A 22745-nucleotide genomic window follows, 5' to 3' on the forward strand; every position below is an offset into this window, starting at 1 on the left:
GAGGTGAGCCCCCTGTAAATGGGAATTTGGTTGAGGAAGGGAACCCTCAGTGAGAAAAAAAAGTTGCAGAGAAGGAAGAAAAAAGAGGTCAAAACATTTGATCAGTGTGGATGCTGGTGTGAGGTGAGTGGTGACATGCTCGCCCAGCTACGGTGAGAGTCCTTGGCAGGATGACTACTAGCTTCACCTTCAACCCCATCTCATGATGATGATGTTGATGATGATTGTCTGTACAACGATGGTGCTGCAGCCTCGTTCCCAGTAAATTGAACCCCCCAAAAGTCGACAGCAACGCCATTTCCGTAAAACAACAACTCAAAAAAAAGAAAGGAGGCCCCAAACTTCAGTGCGACAGGTCACTTCACTGAAGACGTTGTGCCGTATCTGGCTGGTTAGGGTTTGTGTTTGCCTTTGCTTTGTTTCATCTCACGTTCTGACCGCTTCCCCTGTGGCGTTTGCTTTTTCTTCTCGAAAATTTCTGGACCTTTTTCTGATTCAACGCGACACGGGTGGTTGCTGACTTGCCAGAGCATCAGTGGGTTGAAATTACAATGCGTTGCTTGATGGAGGGACGGATATAGTACTGTTTGGGTAGCTCACTCATGCAACCGATGCGTTTCGGGCACCATGATCAGCACTGTAGATCCTGAGCCATAGCCGTTGGGTTGGATTGGACTGGATTGGTCCTTGCTTGCTTGTGCTTTTTGCTTGCTCTCACGGTTGCCTCGTGATGGTATACCCTTGTAAGTTAAAGGCAAAAGGCTGGGGTAACAGAGGGATGATGTGCTGTGCTGCATTGCATTGATGAATCGCCCACCAACAATTCAATCAATATTGTGACATGCCTACTGCAGAACGCGACAGGCCTTTCTTCTCCTTCTGTTCTTGTCGTTTGCGAGGCATCCTATCCTCTATCGGGAACCCTTGTCATTAACCCAAGTCTTCCGATTTGCCCGTGCTGGTGCATCACTAAGTTATCATGTAACTCATTTACCCTAGGACCTGAGGACTTGTTCAGCTCATATCCCCGCAACCACTAGAGTCGAGACCACTCTAATACCACGCCACGATGGAACGTTATGACTTATGGAGCAAGATTCATCCGTGGAGCATAGCCTCACGAAGCCTTCGTCGATGATGCTGAATGATGATGAATCAGTCACGCTCTTGATCAACATCAAACTCGAGTGAAGGAAGTGGAGGGAAGAGGTGAAACCTCCTGTAACGCTCTCCCACGTGGTCCACCCGTCCTGTAGATCTTTGTCTGGACCTGGAGACACAACCTTAACTTACAGCGCAAAGGAGTTTGTCCGTTGGCTGCTCTCCAGTGTGTCCGTGTCAAGCAATTAACTCAACTGGAGGGCAGCCAAGTCCATCAGTTCTTATCACAGCATCGCAGCCATTCCCCTTCTTGGTCCGCACTCCACGTGGAGGTTATGCAGGTCCCCTATCTCCAGCATCCCCAAGAGTTTCACTTGACCTCCAACTTACATACAGCCTGTTGTCCAGAGAACCCCTGTCAGGGATAACCCTCTTTCTTGCCTTTCCATTGAGCTCAAGGAAACAACGCCAAAAGCTGACATCTATTTTTGCCTGCCTCTAACTCGCTCATGTTCTCGGACGTCAAGCCACAAACTCATGTAAACACATTATGTGACATTTCGACATGCACTGTAATCAAGAATGACAAGCCGCCATAAACTTTCTCTGCCGCGGCATCATCTACTCTGGGTTTATCGGGAGAGCCTCCCGCAAGCCCCCCCCCAGGTCCTTATCTCGACCTCGCGGGGATCCTTGTCGTAGAGAGTGCTTAGGCCTCGTCCGTGAAGCTGGTTTCCGTACGGGCTTTTGACTGTGCTTCAGCCTTCTTGTATATGCCGCTTGCTATTTTTCATCCCAAAGAGCGGCACTGATCACTTGGTGACTCTGCTTCTTGACCATTAACAGGATGAAATAAGACGCCATGAAACATTTTTAGACGAGAGCTAGGTGACTCTCTCGGAATCATAGAGGTTTTACTTTGTTAGTTGATGAGACGTGTATGCGATGAAGGCAATATCACCTCATTTCGGATATATGTCGAACCGCGAGTTCGGTACCTAGATCCAAGCAAAGATCCAAATCTCGATACTCATCTTCACAAGTTATCAGATGGAGAGAATTTTTCCGTGTAAACTCTATCATAGCCTCGGGACAACGGACTCGTAGTCCATGACTCCATGTCAACGGCTGCTACCCTGTATAACGCCGTCCGTCAGGGAGAACTCTGTACAGTTGTATTTGCCCTTAACATAAACTTTCTTGGCAGATCGTATTGCCCAAACAAGACATTCTATGCACTTGTATCTACAAGGAATGTCACTGACGACACAGTCACTCACGGCAGTTGCGGTTGTGACTTTAGCGTCAACACCATGTAACGCACATATTCATCCATCACTTCCGCTGACAAGTCGATAGAGGGATACGTGAACCTCGGAATACGCCGCACCTTGTAAACTCTATTGCATTTTGTTTCTACCTTGATCTAGGTTGTCCCTTGTTTCAGAGTTGTTTTGTCAGAAGTGTAATATCGCGATCGACATCTTGCTTAAACTCAGAAGCTTGGGGCAGATATCCGTCGCTCCGAGGCTGACCGGCTACCTCGATCACCACAGGGACATGTCACCGCCTTAGACTTAGAGGAACGTGCAGTGGGGACCTCACGGATCGGACATTGGCATACTATGCTTGAGTGAACGAGTATGGTCCTGACTATAACGGTATCATAACATCACGAGGATACACATGGCACAGAGCTTATGGGTCGTAGTAATCACATATACAGTTGTATCCTGGGAAATAATGCTATTCATTCAAGCAGGGGGTATCAAATCCAATACACCAAGATGTGTAACCTATCAGCCATACCAAACAAACTCCCATACCTTGAACACACTCAAACACAATCCTGGCTTTTGAGCAATAGCATAACCATGAAATACTTCCAAACTACTCCCATCCATAAATAACCATAAGAAAACTGGTGCTAGGGGACACGTCATGTCTGCTGTTTCACCGACAGATATATAGACAAAGAAGAAGAATAGGGACAGTTTGCAAGATCAACATGAAGCGAGCTTCACACGTCTGCTTTGTTATGTGTATGTTGAGTCAAACCCAAACTGTATGTGTGGGTTCATGGGGTCTGTGGATGTAATACATGCTCCATCAGCAGCGGTCGTAATACCTTGAGGTCCATATGGACCTGAAAAGCTTGGACTTGACATGAATGTAGAGTCCATCATATCAGTATCCGGCATGTCAATGTCCTGCTCTGGAACATTGCCAGCAATAGACTGGAAACTCCGCAAGTCCTCGGCAATGATGCCTCCACTAGCTTGCTGCATCATTGCAAATTGTTGCTGTTGCCGGGGATCATACATGGGTGCTGAAGCCATGTTGTACTGGAAATGGTGCGGCATAGCTCCAGGAGTTGCCGAACTAACGGGCATGGTGTGGCGCGGAGCCGGAGCGGATCGGCCAGAACGAAGAGGTCCGGGTCTATGAGCATAGGCGCGACGTTGAGCCATGTATGCCATGTTGGGGTTTGTGGTTCCTCGAGAGATGCGGAATTGGTGCTGGTCCGTACTTGGAGACGGGCCCGAGGGTGGCAGAGGAGGTGCTCGAGACTTGTGTCCCATGATGACCTGGCGGCATTGATCCTTGAGAGGGTTGATGAAATCTTCGCGATACTCTTTGATCGACGAAGGCTCTGTGCCAAGGGCAATAGCATACTGAACAAGAAGTTGCAGGTCACCGAGATGTCTCGTTTCAAGGCGTTTCCTGAGAATGCCGCTGGACTGAGGGTGCCACTGCAACTGACTTCGTTCATCCTCACCCCATGAAGTGCCCTGCCAGGCACGCACCAGACCAGATTGTCGAAGGAGGTTTCGCATCCTTGCAGAATAAGTCCACTCTCCGCTGTTGGAGCCTTCGTCGAAATGCTTGACCACATGGGCCACAAATTCCTTGAAGATCGTATCGGCTTCGTCATCGTTGGGAGATTCAAAAACTTGAGAGCAGTTCTCAAAACCACAAGCAAAAACAGTTTGAGGACATAGGTTGACCTTGGCTTCATCAAGAGCCATGCGCGAACCACCGTGAGCTTGTTTTAAATGGGTTTTGTATGCTGTTTGCCAGTCAAAAACCATATCGCAACCCTTTTGCCGACAGAACCATTGGGCATTGGTGTTGTGGAAATCCTCGATGTGCCTCTTCAAGTCGTTTTTACGGGTACACGTCTTCTGAATGCCTTCTTCCCTGCAAAAGCCACATGTGAAAGAGCCCTTTTGCTTGGGTGCTGGTGTTGACGATTCATTGGATGCTGGTGACGTTTCCTCCTCGTGGGTGATGGAAGGGCGAGCAGCCTGTTTGCGACCAAGAAGCTTGGCAGTGCGGGCGGATACGTTGGAGATGATACTGCCTCGAGTCGATGAGTTGTCGGATGAAAAAGTTCGTATGCTAGCTTTATCGAAGATGCTTGGGGTTTCCTCAGACTTTACAGAAGAAAAGGTACTTGAAGTAACTACAGATGCTCCATCGTTGACTAGAAGACACGATGTTAGCGATGACAGTGGGAAGTCAAATTAATTACTCACTGGAGATGGAAGATGAATTTGCCTCCTCGTTTATCAATTGAGCAATGCCATCACGACCATAGCGTTGCATCAAATGGCGGATCAGCTGCCGATCAAGAGAATTATCCTGATTAGACATTTGAGAATGCTGCGAAGCCTGCGACACGCTATCGGCGTCGGACCACGAGTCCGGAGCCATGATGATTGTGATGATGGAAGAGGACGAGCAAAGTCAAATCAGGGCTGAAGAGAAGAACTCGCTCCGATTGAATGGGTAGTGGAGTCCAGCGACTTAACCCCCAAAGTTAGTGGATCTGGGCCGGTATGGGGCTGGGTCAGGGCTCCCACAGTGAAGATGGAAGCCGATAACGACAGCAACAGAGTGCAGTGAAAGGTCAGAAATAAAAAGGGACGAGAAGGAATCGGAGTCAGCGGGTATATAGTGGGAATTAGAGACAACAAGAGAATGAGGCAACCAAAAAGAATGACAGATTGTTGAAGCTGCTTCGCGAATGAAAAGCCGTTCCCGGGGACAACAGGGATCAACTGATAGCGGGTGAGATAGCGGTATGCGATACAGTTGCTCTGGGGTAAGAGTAAGAGGAAAGATATGAGCGGGGACAGTTGGAGCCAAGGCCAGAAGAGATGGTCTGAAACTAGAGGGGGTGACAAGTGGTTATTATTATTATACTGAAGCGCTTTGAGTATCCAAAAGGACAGGGCAACGATGAGATTAGAGAAGAAGGAGAAGAAGAGATGAAATACTTGTAAAGATGAGGAAAAATCCGCTCGCAGTGACGATCGAAGGAGGGGAACCCAAGTAATGAACAAGAGGCATGGCATGGATGGCACCGCCTGGCCCTAAACCCGACTTGGCCCTCATGTTGGAGAATTACGACAACCCAATAGAGTCCAGCCCAAGAAGTAGCCCAGCATGCCATGCCTTGACAAGACATAAGTTTAGGGTGCATGCATGCCGCTGGAAATTATTGACCGAGTACTGCAACTACCCGTAGATCAATACTAAACGACTAATACAATACCTATCCTCGGAATAGCTTCAATCAAGGACGACCCTTGAAACTCAGGGACTAGCCTCGCTCGGCACTCATAACCGTGGAGATCCAGAACGAGGCCATGGAAGATTGTTCGGATAGATGAACCAATATACCGGCAAAAGACCAGAGAGTTGCAACTCTGTGGAGTATACATGGGCTGTGCGCTTGCTATGATCAGAACCTTATGCATTGCTGGGACACAGGGGTGTTTCAACGGCGGCATCATATTACTACCTAACAGATGACGAGAACGACAGCGACAATGACAGCTAACGTTGGCCTAGTCAGTCCAGAACGTGATCTACAGCACAACTCGCCGACTCGAGATCGTCATGCGGCATGAGCTGATGATACCTGGCTAGTATGGTTCAGAGTGATATCGACTCAGACTCGGTCTAAGAATATTCACCGCTGCTAGACATCAATCACATCACGACAAGCATCCCTTCCCTTCACCAGCCTCAACTCTCAACACAACACCAGAAAGATATCTAATTATCCCACTCGCTCGCCTGCCCAGGCTCTCAATAATAAACGTTGCCGAAATGATCATCTTTACTGGCCAACTTACGTCTCGACGTTGCAACTCGACATTTCATGCTCCACCAAAAACGACATGGAGAAACCGTGGAAACTGATCCGGATCCGCGCCGCGCCGCCCCGGGCATGCAACGGCAACTGCACTCTTAGGTGAAAATATCTCGTGATGGGATCGTCCTTGGCCTGGAGACGAGGAGACATGGTGAGATTCTTGCAGTAGCCCCAGCCTTGGTTGGAAGCATAGACCAATGCTTGGGTTTGTGTTGTGTTAGTGGTTGAAGGACAAGTCAAGTTGTGCAATCCTTACAATAAAATAAGAACATTAATGCCATGAGGCCTAAGATCTTATCTCAGACATCGTGCTGCAGCACAGTAAGAAATGAGGACATCTTGCCCTGTAAGAATGAATTCGTCGTCTCACAAAGATCTTTAAGGTGCCCAGGAACGGCGATTATGAACACCCTAGTTAAAGCCGTGTAACCAATAATAGTTTCGGTGTTCAGCCAGTCAGCATCACGCCGGGCCATTAATCACGACAACTCCAAATCAAATCCTCAGATAAGCCAAGCCATTTATGATATCAAATAGAAGCCGCCACAAACACCACATTTCTCAGCCAATTATGCCATTGCCCTTGCATTATTCTCACGCACAAAAGCTTAAAAGCTTGAAATGAGCTCCAAAAGTGACGTGAGGCTTCATTAGACAATGACAAAAATGCCCAGGAACCAGGCTCCTCTTCTCTCGAATTCCAATCCTCCCACGTTTACCCTTACTCCAGCCAGGATCATGTTTCTGATTCGTCCGCCTCAATTTATTCCAGCTCTCCACCCCCAGAATCCAACTCTTTCGGCTTAATTACCCCCCATTAAAGAAGCTAGACTGGGAATGTATGACTTGAAGTGCTGACACATCGGAAGATATGATGGTCCAGATCCTCACTACCCTTGTTCGTTCTCTAACATCTTTCGGCCTGCTTCCGTGACGGTTGCGCTGTCCCCAGGCCTGCATTAATTAATCTTGTTGCTCCCAAAAAAAAAAAAAAAAAGCATCGACCCGGGGAATCGGGTACCAAGAAGCAAGGATCACGATGGCATCAATGTTCTCGCTCGTATCCAGAACCATAGACTCGAAGCGACCCTGTCGATCTTGATTTTCCCAAGCACCTCTAACCATGTCATTCTGCAACGTCCAAGTTGTCACCCTTCCAATAATTAGAGGAAACTCTAAATACTGTCCCTAAACCTCATCGCCACTACCACGCCGCCACTCTTCATCTTCTAGACGCCTAAAAACAGACCACCCCTGACCGGAAATTTGGCGTGTCCTCTTCCGTCCAACGATGCCTCTTGTCACCAAAACCCGTGCATTCCGGAAGCGCAATATGCTTCATCCCCTTAAGGTTTCGTTGTCATCTCGGCATTTGCGTGTGATCGCGTCCGGCAATTCAAAGCGTGACATCGCACTCTCTCCCTTGCCTTGCCGGCTTGTTCAGCATATTCGGAGCCTCACATAAGTTCCTCAAATAGGGTATTACTCCCACTTACGGATAATAATTGTCCAGGCTAGAACGACGCGTCACATCGGTGATCTGCTCGTACAAGGACTGACCAAGCCATCGGGCCTCAGGTGGGATATGTGCCCAAAAAGGCCCCCAAGTGACATTCAATTTCAACATTTTGTAAAATTCCCTTGAATCCTTGACCATGTGTATGATCAACCGGACCTTTGCTGCCGTTCACTTTATGCTTCTTGTTCCTCGATGCACTATTTACTGCTAATATGCTTATACATATTTATCCGTCTTAAGATTACACCTTAAGGCTTCACGCCGTCCTTGACATAGTAGATGGCACTTCCGGTTGCCGGCCGGCTCACCACAACGGCCCCCTTCTTCTGTTCCTCCGTCAAGTTCTTCTTGGAGAAATACTCCCGCTCAAGGGCCTGTGTCACAGCCTCGACCTTATCCGCCGGCACCATGTGCACACTGCAACCTCCCCAACCGGCACCGGTCACACGGGCTCCGTAAGATCCTTCCCGAAGGGAAATAGCACAGATCTCGTCAAGCTCGGGACAGCTGCACTCGTACAAATCCCGGCATGATACTTGGGTTTCGTTCAGCAGCGAACCAAGTTCTTTGTTGAACTTGGTTGTGTCGGTAGCTCCTGTGTGGACAGGGTTCTCGAGCAGCTTCATGAAACGAAGAACCCGGTGTGCCTCCCTAAACACATGCAGAGCTCGCTGGCGGAGCTTGAAGCGCTCGGCACGTACTGGAAGCTTGGACATGAAACGCTTCTCGAGATCCTCGACCGTGATGTTCAGAGCCTTGGCTACCTCCTCCCGTGTGTATCCCTCCTCCTGTGTCAGGGTCTTCTCAGTGATCTCGATCAACTTCTCTAGCTCCTCCTCCTTGGTCAGGGTCTTGGCAGCGGAGTAATCTGAGCCGCTCTGGTGGTAAAAGAAAGTTTCATGGAAACCTCCGAGACTGACGCCCAGGGGGCCTGCATCCTCGGGGAGTTGTGTGCCGGGTGGATTCAGAACTGCGTTGAGGTAGGATGCAGCAATGCTACACTCGACTACACGAAGGTTGTAGTGGATGGGGCCTGTGACCTGCTTGTTTGATGTGACAAAGGACTGCACGATAACGAATGTGATTTCGGGATTTGTGGGAGGGAAGTGAACTGGCTTAGCCTTGAGGCTTGGACTGAATGAAACGAAGGTAGCGGCACCCTTCTCAGAGAAGACAGAGGCAGCTTGATCCATACTGTTGGGTCATTGTTAGTGGGATTATGATCGTTGTTGAAGGTCAATGTTACATACCCTCCCGAGTTAACTCCTACCGCACGCTCGTTCACGATGGCAAGCTCAGTCAGCTCAGTCTTGTCCACCGTCTTCTCACCATTGGCCAACATGATAGCTAGTGAGCTCGTGCTGACCACAGCAGCACTTGAGCTAAGACCTCCACCAACAGGTACAGTGCCATCCATAAGCAGATTCATGCTGCATGGTTTGAAATCCTTTCCATACTTCTTCCTCAACAGGTCCAGCACACCCTTTAGACCACTCTTGAAGTAGTTGGTCCATTCTAGCTTGGTCGCGTCGATTGAAACATCCCCGTCAAAGGGGACCTCAAAGTCAGCGGCCTCAAACTTGTCATCCTCAACGTTGGCGATGCGGATGCGAAAGGACTTGGCATCCTGGGCGGCGGGTGTAGCGGAAACGGCGAGAAGGGTGTCGGCAGTAATGGCCATGGGCAGCACCGAGTAGAGAGAGTAGTCAATGTGCTCTCCAATAATGTTAACTCGTCCAGGGGAGCGAGCGACGAAAGAAGCAGCATGTCCGTAGGTAGACTCAAACTTGCTGAGAAGGTTATTCCATCGTGGACCCTGCTCAGCGAGCGCCGCAGGAGGATAGATGTCGCTCAAGGCGTTGGCAACGGGCACGGTACCGGTCATGATGAAAGTGTATGATACAGTATATGTTTGCGATTGGCTTTCTTGCTTCAGAAGCGACAATTACGAGTTTTTGTATTCGTCGCAAGCTTTATCGCGTGAGAAGCTGTCGTTGCAAGGTTGCTAAAATGCCCCGCTATTGCCCCTCGGGGGATCGTGGACCAGCTGTTGATGATATGACGTAGATTTCTATTGTCGCAATTGAGTTTCTGTGGTTTTGCTATTAAAGTTGTCACAAAGGTCGGGTGCCTTGTATGTGAAAGGCTTCGTGATCCTAAAATGTGTCAAAAACTTGTGTTCAAGGACAGTCTGAGCTGAAAATTCTCATTAAACACTTTCACATCTTCTCTTTGACCCCTCAACAACCCCCGAATATATCCCCACCTATCGGCGTACAGCATGAGAGCTTCCCCAGAACGTGTAGCGCAATTGATCGTGTGGTCAAGTTCTCGGCGCTTTAGCGAGCGCCGTAACGGCTAAGTTGCGAGACGGAGTGGTTCTGCTGTGGGGTTGGCGTTTCTCTTTGCGCAGAGATAGGTGCGGTTGTCAAATGGTCGGTCCGTTATAATAGCTCATCTTATGGATGTTGCTTGGGCTAGAGAGTACATCATGCCGATGCCCGGGGCCTTTTGAGACACGAGAACTCATGATACGAACAAAACTCCGAAATATTACCACGCGATACCGTAGATTTTTGAAGCAGCCAAAGTCCAGGGTATCAATCAACTCAATTTCTTCAAGTCACACTAGCAGCGAACTTGCGCTACAGACGAATGCAAACAATGATGCGTGACGAATACGGTCATGATCATGATCTGTTGTTTGGGCATTTATTTGCAAAAAATTCACAGACAGCTGACTGCCAGTGCCTAGACAATCTGAGCTTGTGCTCTGTGAACTTCAGCAGGATTCAAGGCTTTCCGTGCTGAGTTAGTTTACTTACCCTGCAAACACACCTGAGCATCCCCATGAGCTTCACTTTAGCAAATCGTCGGCGGTTCCTACACCAGAGGTGAAGCGAGAGAAGGCCTCAAGATGAGTTACCCAACCCAACAGCTACAGCCCTTCACGCTGTACATGACGATCTCCGTTCCCGAGGAGCCACCTCATACCATTGCTCATATTTACGATGTCGACACAAGCAATATCGAAGTTGTACATCTTCGAGGCTTAGAGGGAACCTCACAACATGTTGTAGGGTCCGAGAAATTCGAATGGGGAGTCTACTGGCACCGCGAGCTTGGTGATGGGACATGGTACAGCTTCCGCTTCACCCCTCCTGAGATGTACAAAGGACCGCCAGGACTGTACCAGCCTTGGATCTACAGCCAGGCCACTGTGAAGCAGTCGCCACGCCTTCATCACCACGTCGTCGGACTCATACGACTCATACGCGTCCCCGATACCATCGGCTCTGGTATCAAGGCTTACCTCGACTGGATGGCTCCTCTGATTGCTACCAAGGCGAAGCGCGATGACCTTTGGGCAATGTCGGTTTGCCTGCGAACGCGAAAATACGTGGCTAGGGAGCGAAAGACGGAGGACAAGGGAGTAGAGAGATTTGATGCCACTCTATTCATCGTCGAGTCTATGCAGTTTGCCTATCGTGAGGTGTAGTACGCCTTGGCTGGACAGCTCCCGCGGCCCATCTATGTCCCAGACACTGGAGTCGTGAAGGGTCACTGAGAAGCGACGATGCTTCAAGACCCGGAGGAATTTTGAGCTCCCAAGAGCTGCGACAATAGTAAGTTGAGAAAAAAAAACTCTTCAGAAGATCACAAGTCTGACCAGTTACCAGTCGTTCTTCAACAACCACCACGTGGCCGATCCATAAGAGTACATGCCCGAAGCGAAAAAAGAAGGTCCTGAGCGAGAACACGTAATGGCCAACAATTTTTGGGAGGAATTACAAGGGACGAGAGAGATCATGAGAGGACGCGAGTAACCGAGGCTGTCTTGAATCTAGTCGCCCCTCTATCACCCACTGTCTGCTCATCCTGTTCAGCCCTTAACGAGAAAGCGGGTTCGGTGCGAAAAATGGCAGCACGATAGACTGTTCATGATTCGTTGAAACGGTCGTTATTGGTCGCTTTCATAGAAAACCAGAAAATAATAAATACAGGCCTTTTTTTCGTCAGTGATTCATCATGAGCCGCGGGTCACCGATGAGAAAAAGCAGGGAATGCTGCCACGTGATTATCCCCGAGCCAACGCCCACTGGCATCTTCGTTCCTTCACGCCTCGACCAAAGCAAAGAAGAAGAAGAAATCAACGAGGAGAACTAACCACAGTCTTTAATATTTTCGACGAGATATAGTCAAGATGGGACATCATAACCTTCGTTTCGACGGCGATCCTCACTCGCTGAGTGGAGTTTGGAGTCCCCCTACCAGCAGGGCCAAGTACGACGTCACCCTAGCTGTCAATGGTATTGATGGTTCACTAACTTTGATCACAGCTTTTGTGAGGAAGACTATGCTGTGACATTCTACCTGGCCGAATTCATCAATGCATTGACAAACGTCATGTACGGTAAGTACTTGTGTGACGCCGCAAGACCCGAAACCTTGGCTCCAGCTGACCTTTCTGGCTTGTAGTTTACTTGGCTCTTCGGTCCATGTATGGCTCGCGTAGTCGCAGTCGTGGATTGTTTGATCCGAAATGGGACTTTATGTCTGTTTCGCTCTTGATTCTTGGCTTTGGGTCATTTCTCTTCCATGCGACTCTTCGCCAGACGTTGGAATTTGTCGATGAACTGTCAATGCTGTTGCTGTCTTGGTCGATGCTTCGTTCCCTCGTCATCTTACGACAGTCTCCTCAGAACATTCGCTACATCTCGATCGTCCTGGCAGTCTTCTTCATTTCCTTCTCGGTATTCTACGTTAGATCTGCCAAGATCATTTATCAGGTCATCGGCTTCTGGGTTTCGCTCATCGTCATCGGCGTGCGTGTTCGCTATCTTTTCCACTGGGCCAAGCCAACATTTCCCGAAGAGAATGTACGCGATTGGTCTATCCGAGTATGGACTGCGACGTTCACCTGCCTGTTTGGCTATTTCATTTGGAACCTCGATCTTGAATTCTGCGCTGAGCTAAGGAACTTTCGACAGCGCATTGGACTACCCTGGGCTTGGCTTCTTGAGTTCCATGGCTGGTGGCATATTTTGACGGCTCTCGGTGCGAGCCAATTCATGAATGTGGTGAGAGAGGTTCGCGAGGAAGTGAGTCGGGAAAAGAAAGAATGATTGGATAACCAAGGCGCATGGCGTTGGATAGGGATGCAAGCCATTTTCACCAGCCAACCGGGGGTATTTTGGTCCACGAGTTATCAGCGAGTGAGTTCTTTGTTCTTTGTATATTATAGACTGTAAAGCGACATGTCTGATTATGGGGTTGAGCCGCGAGTCTGCACCATGACAAGCAGCTTTCACGAAATACTTCGTTAGAGCGCTAGAAAACACAAATATCGCGAACAAGTTGTCTTGGCCTTGTTCAACGCCGGCTATGCGTGGTACATCTCTATGAGGCTCGGGTAACTTCTGCACGTTCAAGGATCAAGGAGATATTGAGCTAATATTGCAATTGCTGGCCGGTTACGTGAGAAATGCTTACAGCCGTAATACGAGCTGTCGTTTCTTGTTTCGCACCTGGTGGCATCGAGATGAGCAGGTATCAATATCTTCAAATGATGGTTGATCTTGCGTTGACAAGGATCAGATCTTGAGCAAGAATGCGCAGGATAATGATACAATATCTTGGATTTGTGTAACTGAGGCGAATATCAGACATTAGACGTCACTTTTGGACCCTGAGACACTTACCCCTCCATACCCCGCTGACCTGGGACAGCCTAGGCCCAAGACACAGATAGACGGTGCAAGAAAAAGAGCGAAAATAACTGTTCCGCTGGAGTATAGTCAAGGAATTGAATATATATATGGATAGATGTAAGAACTGACGTTTATAATAGAACCTGGGAGGTACTTAATGTGAGTTGAGATTTGGAAACTTGGCTGAGGCCAGGCACTCATGAACCGAACTTATCTACACATGTTTCTTCAAGCCCAAGACGTGGTTTTTACAAGCAGAGAACAACTTAGACTATAGTACTGAATCGCTAATGGTCTGGAAACGCAGTTCTCCATCGGAACTCGGTGAATTCCATTCCATTGATCTTCCGACGTAGGAAAGGAAACACTAGACTGCACCAATCATCAAGTACCATGATCCTGACTCCCCACGTCATTCGACGCCTCCTAGCGAGGTGCACCAAGTAGTTACACTCAGTTGGGAAGATCTGCCGATGGGAATGGTCAAGCTTGAGAAATCGAGCCATTGAGGAGCCGTTTCAGGCGGCCAAAGGGAAACTCAGGTTGGTGTGAAACTGCGCCAACCACTGATTTTGACCCGCCGTGACTCCTTCTTGCCCACTGTCAGTGAATCAGCCTGGCCCTCTACCGTCATTTAAAAGAACCTCCCCTCTTATCCACCCGCTATTTTCCTTCTCCTCAATCAACTCTCCACATCTCAACTTCACATCACAAACTCAAAAACAAACAAACAAACAATCTTCAACACCAACCTTCAAAAACAACCATCATCATGTCTGGCTGTGGATGCGCTTCTTCTGGCTCTTGCGGCTGCGGCTCCAGCTGCACCTGCGCCGGCTGCCCTGTAAGTTTTCCCTGGTCTGGTGCATGTCTCAACGGACCGAGGACTAACGTATACCAATCAAGCACAAATAAACTATTCTTCAACGCCTTCGACGGGAACCCTGATGGATGGGACATGGGGAATGGGAACGCGGACGGTGGTTAACGATGGATCCACTCATTACTTCTTGTCGGCACTAAAGTGCAAGTCTCAGAACTAAATGACGATCACAAATTGCAGTCTGAAGGCTTGACAATGATGTATCATGCTTGTATTGTGAATGTGCTATCCCAAACTCAGCTGGTGGCCTGTTTCCAACTGGGCCAGCAGATCTATCTCTACCAACGATTGTCTGAGGATGGGAAGAATGCTAGAACTGGACTCAAAGCCATACTATGCCAGCCTTCTTTTGTTGTTAACTTGACCTCGGATTCCCCTTCTTCATCCACATATACACCCGCCATTGATTCCACCTCTTGAACATCCTGGACAGGCCACTTCGACTGGTGACGCTGCCCTCTTTCGTATGCTATCAACATAGCCTCTCGTATCAACCTCGCACCATATAGTATCACAGCTATGACTGACATGGCAAAGCTCGCCTGTGCGATTTGGCAATACCCTTGGGTTTTATCCCAAGCCGCAGAACACCCTCTGGTTAGGTACCAAGGATGTGGACTTGGGTGTTCAGGATCGGTAAAGTCGCTCGACGTTTGACCCGCAATGCTCACTGCCCAGAGCGCGAGAAGGATCGTATCGTAGATGTTATTTACGTAGCGGGGGAGGTATCGAAGATGTGACATGGCGGTGCGGGCGAAGAAGACGACTATCCCAAGAATGGCGATGGCGAGGTTCGAGGTGTAGAGTCTAGAGACGCTTAACATCAGTACGCTTCCTATAAACATGCCTTAGAGTATCGAGTCTTGGGATATCGTACCTTTGACTCCAAATCAGAGGCACTTCGGGTGGCTCTTGATGGTTGGCGTAATAGTAAATCCGCTTATTAGGATTGGAGTTCCATCCTTGTTCGCCACCGTTCTCCCATAGTCGTGATCTGAATCCTACAGGATACATGAGACTAAAGAGAGTCACTGCTGTGATCGAGATGGCCAATTCAGCGAGGACCAGTGCGAATGGTGTCTTGTGCGTAGGCGCCATGGTTGGGAGTTCTTGCGACACCACTCCTCAAACACCGAGAGAGGCGGGGAGCATTCTTTAAATGAGTTTGGGTGGGAGTTCAAGGTGCATTACGAGTAATACGGTGACAATCAGTGGGCAGGGTGTTTTGTTTTGCGGTCAAAAGCCTGCTTCACAACCTTGCGCTTTCCTGGTGTCGAAACTTGCTCATACTACCGCACCAAAGGATGACATTGGCATCTTGGAATATCGTACAACACAACATATGGATTAACACTATGGTTACCTGATATAAATCCTCTGGTCACAGCAGATGGGCCACAAGATACTCTGTTGGTACAGTGGATGCTGTCATGAGGGTGAATGTTAAAGTGCGCCACGATGTTTCTCCACGAACTTAATATGCGTTTCTACCAACTTATCAGACATCACTAGCTCCCGTTGAAGGTCCAGGAACCCGGAAAATAAAAAGGTTAATGACGGCAGGGGTATTGGGTAAAGCTCTTTACGATGGTCAAGTGACGGCCTGCAAGTTGTTCACGTCTACTATGTTCCACAAACAGCGTGCTATTATCTGTTTTGGTACACCAACAACCCTGGACCCAGGTGTGAGCTCTAAGTGAGCCAGATAAGATCTTTTGTCAACATGGCGTCCATCTGAACAAACGAGAGTGTGCCACGCTGAACGCTGTCGCTCCCAACCACCTAGAGATGCATGCTGTTGATAACAAGCATGACGAGTGCTGCTACAAAACTATCGGTAAGTGTTAGACATGATTGCCTCGTCCCAGGATAATCGAGTTATCAGGCTGGAGACCTGACAAAGCTGATATCAGGCATATCCGTTCAACGAGGGCTCGATTGGCGTTCACCAGGACTGGTCGTTTGCAAGGCATGGTCCCCTCGAGGTTTGAAGAATCTTGTGATAAAGACATGTTTAGCTCCTGGTAATTCTAATATGAGCCTCATCTCCCATTAGCCTTGTAGTATCTCTAAATCCAATGATCCTCTTGTAATATCGAGGTTGTTTCCCATGAGATAAGAGTTTTGATGATTTTGTCTCCTTTTCCTCGCGACCTTAGCTGATTGATCAGCCCAATTGTAAGGTAGATCTGGAAAGTAAGCTCATAGGTTTAATTTGGTAGAAGCAAAAACTCGGTGCTGATATATCAATGAACATGAGTTGTGAAAAGATACTCTTACGTTGATTGGTTATTTCCGAGATCGTCTCCAAGCATGATTCTGAGGCAAGTGGGAGTTATTCCATGGTGATGTCAGGCTCCACTCTAGCTAGGTCAGCCCGCCGCGTCCACTGCCGTGCCACATCCTAACATCATCAGCACAAGACAAGGCTTTCTTTTGTTCCCTCATTCATTACTAGAACCGACTTTATTTTCGCAATACACCGGCCATAAAATGCAATAGAAACCGTTCTTACCGAAACCGCTTTCACTTTTACAACCACCATTCTACCCGATCGGCACGCGACCCGAGGTTGCTATTCAACCATGCCGTCAGAAACCCAAGATACACCCGGCATAGCCGCTCTTCCTCCAGCGAAACACGCCGATGCACCCCGACGATGCTTCATCTGCCTGACCGACGAAGATCCCTCAGATCCCCCAGGATCATGGGTCGACCCCTGCGGATGCACCCTCGAAGCCCACCAGGACTGCATGCTTTCATGGGTAACGGATTGTGAACGCTCCAACAAACCTCTCCAGTGTCCAGTATGCAAGGATCGCATTCAGCTGGAAGGACTATGGGATCCTATCGTTGTTATGACGGATGCCATCGCAAACAAGTTCACTCGCGCGAGTCCTTTCATGTTGCTCTCCTCTGTCACACTCGGAGTGCAGTTCAGTCTCCAGATGTATGGCGCTTTCGCTATGTGGGCTTTCTCAGGCCGCGAGGCTCTAGTCGACTATGTTCTTGGTCATGAGATCTGGGTTCATGGGGAGGCATCACGAATTTTGATGTCTGGGGGTGAAAGACTAGGCAATGCACTGGTTTTAACCAACGTGGGACCGGCTCTGCTGGTCGGACAGCTTATGCCATGGTTTGGGAACAAGATCTTCCTGTCTACGGCTTCACTGGTAAGTTAGGGTTCTAGCAAATAATGACAACTACTAACAAATCACTAGTATGGCGTTTATCAAGTCATGCATGACGACACCTTCTTGACCTGGCCTCCTTCACCCCAACTCGCGATGGCAGTGTTTCCCTACGTGCGGTCTGCCTACCTCAACCTTTGGCGCGAATTTGTCTTCCCTTATGAAGTCAACCTCAACCGGCAGATCATGGGGCTTCCCCCAGTCGAACCCCGACGAGATCAGCCTCCTGCCAACGAGCGACAACCCGAACAACGGAACGGAGAAGGCGGTGTTGTGGGTTTTCTAAATGGGCTCATTGAAGCTCTCGAAGGCGATGACATCGATGAGGATGGCCAGGATGATGCTGGCGCCGGCGGTCAAGACGCGGATGGTGAGCAGGGCGGAGGAGTTGTTATCGAACTGGTCATCGAGGAGGTTGATAGAGATGACCAAGAAGGCTTTGATGCTAGGCCAGCAGGACAAAACGAAATGGCTCCACAGGGACCTGTCGACGATGCACCTGCGCCGCGTCCGGCAGAGGAGGAGGCTCAAGGGGCAGCAGACGAGCCTCATGACCCAGCCCATGCTCCTGAAGAACCGGCCCATGATGCAGTTGCCGTCCCAGCTGTTGTACCTGATGCAGGAGATGGGGATCAAGCTGCTCAACAAAACCAACATGAAGCTCCCCAAGCGCCGCCCGCCCGCCGACCCGGCCTAGGAACGATTCTATCCGGAGTATCCAATGCCATAGTAAGCGCACTGATCCTTCCTGGTGTGTCGTTTGCCATGGGTGAGCTTCTACGCCTATCCCTACCTAAGCAATGGACTGCTGCATCTTCCTTTCAGCGGGGAAGCACTATGCGTCCTGGACTGCTCCAGCAACAATGGGGGCGAAGTCTCGTCGGTGGGTGCCTCTACGTGGTACTCAAGGATTTTCTTAGACTGTATACCAAGTACCGCAAGGTAGCTGCTATAGGGAACAGGAAGGTCAAGAACGTTGACAGAGCCCGACGACGAGCTGGGAAATGAGAAGCTCGAGATGGGTAATGCCTCCTCTGGAGAGAGGGAGGGATGGACGCTGTCATAATGATTGCATTAACCGGCGTTATGGATTTGTATAGCCAGGCCAGGGGCTTTTGCTTCAGGAACGAAGGGGCATTGCTATAGCGAGATACTACAGAGATATACCAGAATAAACCATTCAACTCTTTGAGCCACGGAGACATTTAGATTCGCAGGAAGTTTATATGTTGATAATACTTTCATTGGCCAATATGATACGACGAATGGCAGCCTCTCAGGTGAAACTCTGCTGCATGAAGTGCTATTCCAGCGGGCATTAAAAGTCAAAGTATAATTATTTGGTTACGAATATCATGGATCTTTGGGTATACTTATATCGCTAAGATTAACTGTCGGGTGTCGTTCCCCCGCAGCTGCAGCACAGATTCGGTTGCTCCCAGGCCCCACGTGGAACCTTCCAGCCCAAACTCCACGACGCCTCAACCGCGGGGCCCTTTTTTGCCTGCACTTCTGAGATCTACCTTGACCTCCTGCACACCGAACCCTACCCGCTTCTTGTTTCAATTGGATCTTTTCTATTAGACTTGTATCTTCTGCCTTCCTTCCATTTATTTTCCACCTCCCGTCTAAACCTGTCCTTCAGGTTCTCTCCATTCGCCATGGTCAGTGCAATCCCCCGCAGTATCAAGCACGACTGCACTATATACTCGTCATGACTCTTGACATGTGGCTAATACTCTCCTGCAGGCGTCTACTCACAACTCCAAGCAGCGCCTGGCGCTCGCTATCTGCGATTTCCTCTCCGCTTCGACAAATGACGGCACTCTCACCGTTGACGACAAGGACTCCATCGATGTGGCTATCAACTGTATCGCCGAATCCTTCAAGGTCGATCCCTCCGATACCTCCGCTGTCCAAGCCGCCATCGGATCTCAGAACCTCCTCCAGATCTACTCTGTCTTCGAGAAGGCCCGCGCCGACAAGCCCGCGGCCGCTGCTCCTACACCCGCACCCGTCGAGCTCACCGACGAGCAGAAGAAGGAGGCCGAGGCCCTGAAGTCAAAGGGAAATGCTGCCATGGCACAGAAGGACTACCGTGCTGCCATCGACTTCTACACTCAGGCTCTGGCTATCAACGCCAACAACGCTGTCTACCTCTCCAACCGCGCCGCTGCCCACTCGGCCAACAAGGACCACGCTTCCGCCCGCTCTGACGCCGAGGCTGCCGTAGCCATCGACCCCGCTTATACCAAGGCCTGGTCCCGACTTGGTCTTGCTCGCTTCGCCCTAGGCGACGCTCGTGGTGCTATGGAGGCATACGACCGCGGTATCCAGCATGAAGGTAACGGTGGCTCTGACGCTATGAAGAAGGGCTACGAGACGGCCAAGCGACGTGTTCAAGAGATGGAGGCTGAGGAGGACTCTCTTCCCCGTGCTTCTCCTAGCGCCGGTGGTGATCTCGGTGCTGGTGGCATGCCCGATCTTGGTAACCTTGCCAGCATGTTCGGCGGTGGTGGTGCTGGTAGCCAGGGCGGTGGTATGCCCGATCTCGGTAGCATCATGAGCAACCCAATGTTCGCAAACATGGCCCAGAAGCTCATGAGCAACCCTGACCTTATGAACAACCTCATGAGCAACCCCCGTCTACGCGAGATGGCCGATCGCTACTCTACTGGTGGTGGTATGCCTGATCTGAACAGCCTCATGTCCGATCCTCAGATTGGAGAGATGTAAGTTACCCATTTTGCTCCCGCCACTATTCATAGTCACTGACTCAATCTTCAGGGCCCGAAACATGATGGGCGGTGGTGGCAACCCCTTCGGAGGTGCTGGTGGTCCCGGTGCCGGTGCCGGCGGTGCCAACGGACAAGGCGGTTCGCAACAGTAGAGGTGGAATTGTGCAAATAGGGCATCTTTTTTATATACCATGGTTGCTAGGTGATACCTAAGGGTGACGATTCATTGAAGAACACGAAAACGAAGCCGTGCGCATGCTCCTCTTTCTGTATTAGCTTCTACAATAGAAACAGTAGCTATTATTATGTAGTCCATTTCGGAAATGATATCGATATGTGATGCACTCATCATAAGTTGTCTATGGAACTCGTTTATACGTACGAACTACTACTCTTCTCCCCCATTGCCAAGTATTTAAGCCCTCCTGCGCTCCCAGTTTATGTATGCAGGTTGGGCTGGCCTTGAGAAGAGAGAAGTGTAGTCAGTTGCTGGAACACCAGGCTTGCCATCAAGAGTCGACAGTCTGAAGTTGCGCACCAAAGTCGCAACGATAACGCCCAAGTTGACATAAGCAAACTTCTCCCCGATGCAGCGATGCCGACCAGCGCCAAAGGGTAAGTATGGGCTCTTCGTTCCTTTAGAAACAGCGCCGTAGCCGTAGTCAATGACATCGTACGTCACGGCCTCCTCCTGGGGTTTGTTATCCCACCGATGAGGATTCCATCTTTGGGCGTCTGTGAAGTGTTCTTCACTCAACGCTGTAACAGTTGGTGAAGCGAGGAGAACCTTGTCTGTGGTGATGGTGTAAGGTGATCCAGGTGCTTGCATAGGTCTCTTAACCTTTCGCAGAATGGAGTGAATGGAAGAATGAACACGGAGTGTTTCTTTGACGACATTCTGAAGAAGGGGAAGCTTGTCGAGGTCGGAGTACTGAAGGGGAGGGAGAACACCATCGGCACTCAAGTTAATGAGTTGCTCTTGGTAGAGTTCCTCAGCAATGTCAGTGGATGAAGCCAGATGTAGTATGATCCATGAACTAGCAGATGACGAAGAGTGTTGTCCAGCCATGAGAAGAGTGATCATCATGTGCGCGATCTCTTTGTCCGGAATCGGCTGCCCGTTTTTGTACTCGCAATTCATCAGGTTGGCGATCATGTCAGTTCCTTTCTCCAAGTCCCCTACGCCTCTTCTTCGTTCGTTAATGATGTCCATGTAGATCTCTCTCATCTTTGCATGAGCAGCATCTCGACGTCGGTTATGAGGCAAAGGTAGCCAAGGGAACAGGAAGTTTACAGGAGTGAAGCCTAGGTCAAGGTCATGATACAGAGCTGCAAACTCAGCTGTAAGCTTCCGTCGAACTTCTTCGCCCTGCAGAGAGCGAGCAGCAGTGAAGATGGTTATCTCAGCCATTGCCTTGGATACATCAACTGTGCCAGACTTTCCAGAGAATGAAGGTACAGCTTGAATGTACTCCAGAACCTCTCGCTCGATCAACTGGACATGGGACTCGAGAGCCTTTTGTGTAAGGCCAAACTTGACAAACTTCTTTTGCTCCATGAGCTTCGAATTGGGACAATCGTATACGACATCACTACCAAAGACAGGCGTTGTCAATGGACTGTAGATTTCTTCGGCGTTGGCGTCCTGAATTCGACTGTTGAGAACAAAGTCATTGCCGTCAACACCAAGACAGGCAACGATTTTTCGACCGAAGAGGATAAAGGTGAAGACATCGCCGTGCTAGGAAAGAAGTCAGCACCAGAATTGAAACGTAAAGAAGACGTGTGCTCAACCTTTTCTCGACACTTCACAAAGAAGCCATAAGGGTCGAGTCCATAAGCAACAGCATTCCCAAAGAATGGAAGCCAGTGGAACACTAACGGAGGTTCGTTGGCATTTCGAGGGAGCTTCTGGTATAAGACGTTGAGAGTGATGATAACTAGGCAGGAAGCAAAGGCCCATAGAGGGTAGTATAGGAGTGAGAACATTTGGCGAGAGAAGAGATGTCTGGGGTTTGTTGGATGAGTTGTGAAGTTGAGGGAATCAGGGAGTTTATATGGACAGAAGGAGAGCCAGATCTCTTCTAGGAAAACAATACCGCCAGTTCCATTTTTATTCTTGTCTCTCAACCCGGACTGGCTTCAACTATCCCATGAATGCGAGCCAGGCTTCGCCGCAGGTCAAGGTCTTGGAGCGTACTGTCGGTTATCACATCCTGATACGCAGAAGGATTCGCGGCCTCAATCTCGACCAATTGTTCTTCTCCGATCGTAAGCCTGAATCATCACTAAACTGGGTTTGTTATATGTTTCTGGAGTTGATATCTCTCTTTTCACCGCATAGGGAGGTTGTATTGATGCCGAATACGTTTGAAGGTTGTCGCATTCGTATTCGTACTTGGCCTTCTGAAGGAGCTGAAGCTATATCCACTATA

The 22745-nt window shown here is 49.4% G+C and overlaps 9 protein-coding genes across 12 annotated transcripts; 4 read left to right on the forward strand and 5 right to left on the reverse strand.

The window, feature by feature from the left end:
* Nucleotides 1-2749: 2749 nt before the first annotated feature.
* FOIG_04105 (uncharacterized protein) lies at nucleotides 2750-5812 on the reverse strand. The gene is made up of 2 exons (XM_031202190.1): nucleotides 4641-5812; nucleotides 2750-4588 (listed from the first exon to the last, which is right to left on the reverse strand). The coding sequence occupies exons 1-2, from the start codon at nucleotides 4816-4818 to the stop codon at nucleotides 3138-3140; spliced, it is 1629 nt and encodes a 542-aa protein (XP_031067637.1). The 5' UTR covers nucleotides 4819-5812; the 3' UTR covers nucleotides 2750-3137.
* Nucleotides 5813-5877: 65 nt separating this feature from the next.
* On the reverse strand, nucleotides 5878-6756 carry FOIG_04106 (uncharacterized protein). Its single transcript, XM_031202191.1, has 2 exons — nucleotides 6525-6756; nucleotides 5878-6468 (listed from the first exon to the last, which is right to left on the reverse strand). The coding sequence occupies exons 1-2, from the start codon at nucleotides 6547-6549 to the stop codon at nucleotides 6245-6247; spliced, it is 249 nt and encodes an 82-aa protein (XP_031067638.1). The 5' UTR covers nucleotides 6550-6756; the 3' UTR covers nucleotides 5878-6244.
* A 516-nt stretch (nucleotides 6757-7272) lies between these two features.
* On the reverse strand, nucleotides 7273-11806 carry FOIG_04107 (galactokinase). Of its 4 annotated transcripts, none has more exons than XM_031202193.1 (4): nucleotides 11458-11803; nucleotides 9919-11402; nucleotides 9038-9858; nucleotides 7273-8981 (listed from the first exon to the last, which is right to left on the reverse strand). In XM_031202193.1, the coding sequence occupies exons 3-4, from the start codon at nucleotides 9670-9672 to the stop codon at nucleotides 8036-8038; spliced, it is 1581 nt and encodes a 526-aa protein (XP_031067640.1). In that variant the 5' UTR covers nucleotides 9673-9858; nucleotides 9919-11402; nucleotides 11458-11803; the 3' UTR covers nucleotides 7273-8035. The 4 variants fall into 4 exon arrangements, with proteins under 4 accessions (XP_031067640.1, XP_031067639.1, XP_031067642.1 ...); XM_031202195.1 differs by having other exon boundaries at nucleotides 7754-8981; nucleotides 9038-10560; nucleotides 10613-11402; XM_031202194.1 differs by having other exon boundaries at nucleotides 7754-8981; nucleotides 9038-11402.
* FOIG_04108 (uncharacterized protein) lies at nucleotides 10705-11286 on the forward strand (the record flags this gene model as incomplete). The annotated part of the gene is made up of 1 exon (XM_031202196.1): nucleotides 10705-11286. One exon carries the CDS (start codon nucleotides 10705-10707, stop codon nucleotides 11284-11286), a length of 582 nt encoding a protein of 193 aa, XP_031067643.1.
* A 480-nt stretch (nucleotides 11807-12286) lies between the features above and the next one.
* FOIG_04109 (uncharacterized protein) lies at nucleotides 12287-12913 on the forward strand (the record flags this gene model as incomplete). The annotated part of the gene is made up of 1 exon (XM_031202197.1): nucleotides 12287-12913. The coding sequence occupies one exon, from the start codon at nucleotides 12287-12289 to the stop codon at nucleotides 12911-12913; it is 627 nt and encodes a 208-aa protein (XP_031067644.1).
* A 1443-nt stretch (nucleotides 12914-14356) lies between these two features.
* FOIG_04110 (uncharacterized protein) lies at nucleotides 14357-15626 on the reverse strand. Its single transcript, XM_031202198.1, has 2 exons — nucleotides 15259-15626; nucleotides 14357-15188 (listed from the first exon to the last, which is right to left on the reverse strand). Exons 1-2 carry the CDS (start codon nucleotides 15477-15479, stop codon nucleotides 14660-14662), a joined length of 750 nt encoding a protein of 249 aa, XP_031067645.1. The 5' UTR covers nucleotides 15480-15626; the 3' UTR covers nucleotides 14357-14659.
* A 1153-nt stretch (nucleotides 15627-16779) lies between these two features.
* Nucleotides 16780-18850, forward strand: FOIG_04111 (uncharacterized protein). Its single transcript, XM_031202199.1, has 2 exons — nucleotides 16780-17554; nucleotides 17603-18850. Exons 1-2 carry the CDS (start codon nucleotides 16967-16969, stop codon nucleotides 18578-18580), a joined length of 1566 nt encoding a protein of 521 aa, XP_031067646.1. The 5' UTR covers nucleotides 16780-16966; the 3' UTR covers nucleotides 18581-18850.
* FOIG_04112 (cytochrome P450, family 51 (sterol 14-demethylase)) lies at nucleotides 18848-22615 on the reverse strand. Its single transcript, XM_031202200.1, has 2 exons — nucleotides 22105-22615; nucleotides 18848-22051 (listed from the first exon to the last, which is right to left on the reverse strand). The coding sequence occupies exons 1-2, from the start codon at nucleotides 22297-22299 to the stop codon at nucleotides 20726-20728; spliced, it is 1521 nt and encodes a 506-aa protein (XP_031067647.1). The 5' UTR covers nucleotides 22300-22615; the 3' UTR covers nucleotides 18848-20725.
* Nucleotides 18945-20857, forward strand: FOIG_04113 (protein phosphatase). The gene is made up of 3 exons (XM_031202201.1): nucleotides 18945-19236; nucleotides 19322-20304; nucleotides 20360-20857. The coding sequence occupies exons 1-3, from the start codon at nucleotides 19234-19236 to the stop codon at nucleotides 20460-20462; spliced, it is 1089 nt and encodes a 362-aa protein (XP_031067648.1). The 5' UTR covers nucleotides 18945-19233; the 3' UTR covers nucleotides 20463-20857.
* Nucleotides 22616-22745: the final 130 nt, after the last annotated feature.

The sequence above is a fragment of the Fusarium odoratissimum genome (genome assembly GCF_000260195.1).
Source record: "Fusarium odoratissimum NRRL 54006 unplaced genomic scaffold supercont1.5, whole genome shotgun sequence".
In the NCBI taxonomy this organism is placed as follows: domain Eukaryota; kingdom Fungi; phylum Ascomycota; class Sordariomycetes; order Hypocreales; family Nectriaceae; genus Fusarium; species Fusarium odoratissimum.